Source organism: Echinops telfairi, unplaced genomic scaffold (assembly GCF_000313985.2).
Source record: "Echinops telfairi isolate 266 unplaced genomic scaffold, ASM31398v2 ScPeMD7_7458;HRSCAF=8496, whole genome shotgun sequence".
In the NCBI taxonomy this organism is placed as follows: Eukaryota; Metazoa; Chordata; class Mammalia; order Afrosoricida; family Tenrecidae; genus Echinops; species Echinops telfairi.
This window is the reverse complement of record NW_022111358.1, coordinates 1644708-1648455: the sequence shown is the minus strand read 5'-3', so window position 1 is coordinate 1648455 and position 3748 is coordinate 1644708. Positions and strand designations below refer to the sequence as shown.

Sequence of the window (3748 nt, the reverse complement as noted above, 5' to 3'; positions counted from 1 at the left end):
CTGCCTGCAAGGCCCCTGCTTGGTGGTGAGGAGAGGCCCCCCCCAGGGGGTGGGGGAAGGCAGGTGTGGGAGAGGTCGAGAGGTCAGAGGGAGGGGGCTGGGAGGTGAGGGAAGGAGGGGAGGGGGCTGAGGGAGGGTTTGGCTCTGGTAGGGGCTTCTCCCTTCCCCCTTCCCTCCTCTCTCAATAGTTCTTATGAGCACGCTGGAGACCTAAGGCCGAGGGTCTGAGGTGTGTGTGTGTGCAGGGGGGTGTGTGTGTGTCACTGGAAGGACCACTCCCCATCTGCTTCCTTCCTTGGCAGCTCACCAGCGAGCAGGCCCAGGAGAAGTTGCTCCCTCTTCCCCTCCTCAAAGTAGTCAACCAGGTACAACCGGGGCGGGGACTGGATGAGGTGGGCGGGGCTAGACGAAGGAGGGCCAATCGCCAGGACTGGGGGCGTGGCCGGAGTCGGACTCCGCGAGGAAAGGGGCGTGGTCCCCTGAGCACGTTCTCTCACTCCTCCAGGACTGGGACAAGCTCCTGCCGTCTGCTAGCCCCAGGAAGACCTTCGACCCAGAACCTGGCGCTGACTCCCCGAAGGAAAGGGCCCCAGGGGGCTGCAAGGGGACCCCAGAGCAGACTCGAAGGCTGGCGCGGGCTTTGATGGCCTTCACCACAGACCTGTTCTCACTGGTGGCCCAGACGTCCACCAGCCCTAATCTCGTCTTGTCGCCCTTGAGTGTGGCCCTGGCACTGTCTCAAGTGGCACTAGGTACTGCAGTTGCCTCCGCCCAGACGGTCAGAGCTGGGAGGCCAGTAGGAAGCCAGTTCCCTGAGTTTGTAGCAGTGGGGAGCTCCTTCATCAGGGTCTCTGGAGTATCTGGTGAAAATGCCTTCCCAGAAGTCTCTGCGAATAAGAATCCTGGGGGCTGGAGTGGGGGCTGGGGCCAGGGACCAGCCTGGTCACAAGTGCCCGGGGGGTTGAGCAGAATCATAGTTACACTGTCCCCCATTGGCCTGGAGAGTCCCCCTGAGGGGAGCTGAGGGCAGAGGGAGAAGACTGATGGGGGCGATGGGGGCGTGTGGTCGTCTTGCTGGCCACAGGGGAGATGACAGCAGGAAACCTCTCCTGGCTTTGCATGGGTGGAACTGGGAGGAGCGTTTAGCAGTCCTGTGAGGGTGGGGAAGACCACCCCCCCACCCACCCCCCGCCGGGCCCAAGTGGTTGGTCGGTCATGCAGGTGCTCGGAACCACACATTGCAAAGGTTGCAGCAGGTACTGCACACAGACTCTGGGCCCTGCCTCCCCCACCTGCTGAGCCGCCTCTGCCAGGACCTGGGCCCTGGGGCCTTCCGATTGGCTGCCAGGATATACCTGCAGAAAGGTGGGTGCGGAGGTCGTCCAGCTCCCTGGGGCGGGAGGGGTGGAGGTGGGCTTGACCTTGGCCAGCTTCAGCCCAGCAGGTCCTGAGCCCTGGCAACAGCCTGCCCGCTCTGCGTAGGGTTTCCCATCAAAGAGGACTTCCTGGAAGAGTCGGAGCGGCTCTTTGGCGCAAAGCCCATGACCCTGGTGGGAAAGCAGGAGGATGACCTGATGCACATCAACCAGTGGGTGAAGGAGGCCACGGAGGGGAAGATTGAGAACTTCCTCTCAGAGATGCCTGCAAACACTGTGCTGCTGATCCTCAACGCCATCCACTTCCAGGGTGCGGCCCCCAGCTCCCCCAGCTGCCACCCTCAGCCTCCTGGGCCCACCCTTTCTGGGATGCTGAGTTGGGCTGGCTCTGGGCTCATGAGGCCGGGCTAGGGGGAGACTGAGAGATAAGGGATGGTGTGGTGGGGAGGGGACCTAGGAGGAAATGGGTAAGCATAGACCCAGGGGGGCTGCTGAGGAGCACTGCAAGGCTTGGGGAGGACACAGCCCAGATCTTTAAACAGACTCCAGGGGAGAGGCCTTGGGATTGCCTGGATCCCCAGACATGTGCCTCTTTCTGTGAAGGGGTTTTAGGGGCTGGGGGAGGAGAAAAGGTTGCAGGGAGGAGCCTGGGAAGGCCCAGCACTGACGGATTGCGCCCTTGCCTGCTGCAGGCCTGTGGAAGAGCAAGTTTGACCCGAGCCTCACGCAGAAAGCTGCCTTCCACCTGGACGAACAGTTCACAGTACCCGTGGACATGATGCGAGCCCACAAGTACCCACTGCGCTGGTTCCTGCGGGAGCAGCCCGAGATGCAGGTCGGTCTGGGCTGCCTGGGCAGGAGGTGGGCAGGGAGCCGGTGGGCTGCAGAGCAGGCCCAAGGTGCAGCGCAGTCAGGTCCCTAGGACTGGCAGGTCCCTGTGTGTCCCTCCGTTTACAAGGCGAGCAGCTGGTGTGGCTCTGTTTTACAGACGAGGCATGGAAGGCTACTCCTGACAACCCCTGCCATGCCTCTGTCTCCATAGCACACGGTGTCCCAGGTGCCACCTGGGCTTGGATGCTGGCCGCTCCTCATCTTATCTCCTTCCTCCATTGTTGGCAGGTGGCTCACTTCCCTTTTAAGAACAACATGAGCTTTGTGGTCATCGTGCCTGCTCAGTTTGAATGGAACGTCACCCAGCTGCTGACCAACCTGACCTGGGACTCGCTGAATCATCCCCTGATGCAGGAGAGGCCCACCGATGTCCAGCTGCCAAAGCTAAACCTGAAACACGAGCTGGACCTGGTGGCCACCCTCAGACAGCTGGGTAGGGAGGCTCAGTGTGGCCCCTCCCCTTCCCTGGGGCAGGGTGGATGAGGAGGAAGCCTCTTATTGTAGGCAGAGTGTCTGGGTCAGAGTTAGCCTTGTCTCCAACCCTTTTTGGGGGCCAACGACTGATGAAGGGGTTTGGTATGAGCCCCTGGGTCCTCTGTCCTGGGGTGGGCTGGGAAAGTCTTAGGAAAGGAGGGCCTGCTCTGCCCAAAGGAACTACAAAGACCCCCCAGGTGAGCTTGGGGTGGTCCCCCTGGAAAGAGGAGAAAGATAAACTGGGGGTTCACTCTGTGATGTACAGGCACCCACCCTGGTTTGCCCAGGAACTTCTCTGTGCCAGGTGCTGCCCTAGGCCTGCGCTCACCCTGTGTAGAGTTCAGACTGACAGGGTGGACAGGCAAGGCACCACGCACCCAGCTTAAATGATGGGATGGAGGGGAGCTGCAGGAGGGCTTCCTGGAGGCAATGATAGCTAAAGCTGGGCTTGAAGGTAAACAGAAGTTAGCCAGGCATCTGTGGGTGCAGAGTGCCCTCTGGCCGGGGCCAGGCCAGCCTCTGTGACAGAGGGCGGCTCTGACCAGTCCTCTGCTGCCCCGGCAGGCCTCCAGGAGCTGTTCCAGGCCCCAGACCTGCGTGGGATCTCCGAGCAGAATCTGGTGGTGACCAGCGTGCAGCATCAGTCCACCCTGGAGCTCAGCGAGGCCGGTGTGGAAGCCACGGCGGCCACCGGCATAGCCATGTCCCGCATGTCCCTCTCCTTTCGCTTGAACCGCCCCTTTCTCTTCTTCCTCTTCGAGGACACCACCGGCCTGCCCCTCTTTGTGGGCAGCGTGAAGAACCCCAGCCCAGGTGCGGAGCCGGAGCACAAGGAACAGCAGGACTCCCCTGACAGCAGGGACCCTTTCCTGCTCTTCCAGGACCTGAAAGCCTTCCTCCGAGGGGACAAGCCCTATGGTCCTGACTTGAAACTGGAGGCGCCCCCCTCTGAGGAAGATCACCCCCAACCGAGCAGCCCCAAGTGAGGAGCAGCCCCTGCCTGGACA

At 61.8% G+C, this 3748-nt stretch overlaps 1 protein-coding gene across 1 annotated transcript in view; it reads left to right on the top strand.

The window, feature by feature from the left end:
• SERPINF2 (serpin family F member 2) overlaps positions 1-3748 on the top strand; it is a 6313-nt gene that overhangs the window by 1821 nt on the left and 744 nt on the right. Inside the window, exons 3-9 of the mRNA XM_045299675.1 lie at positions 303-365; positions 506-752; positions 1222-1365; positions 1483-1686; positions 2069-2211; positions 2496-2700; positions 3306-3748. Of these exons, the coding sequence (XP_045155610.1) occupies positions 303-365; positions 506-752; positions 1222-1365; positions 1483-1686; positions 2069-2211; positions 2496-2700; positions 3306-3727 (1428 nt within the window). The 3' untranslated portion in view covers positions 3728-3748. The remainder of the gene's footprint in view (positions 1-302; positions 366-505; positions 753-1221; positions 1366-1482; positions 1687-2068; positions 2212-2495; positions 2701-3305) is intronic.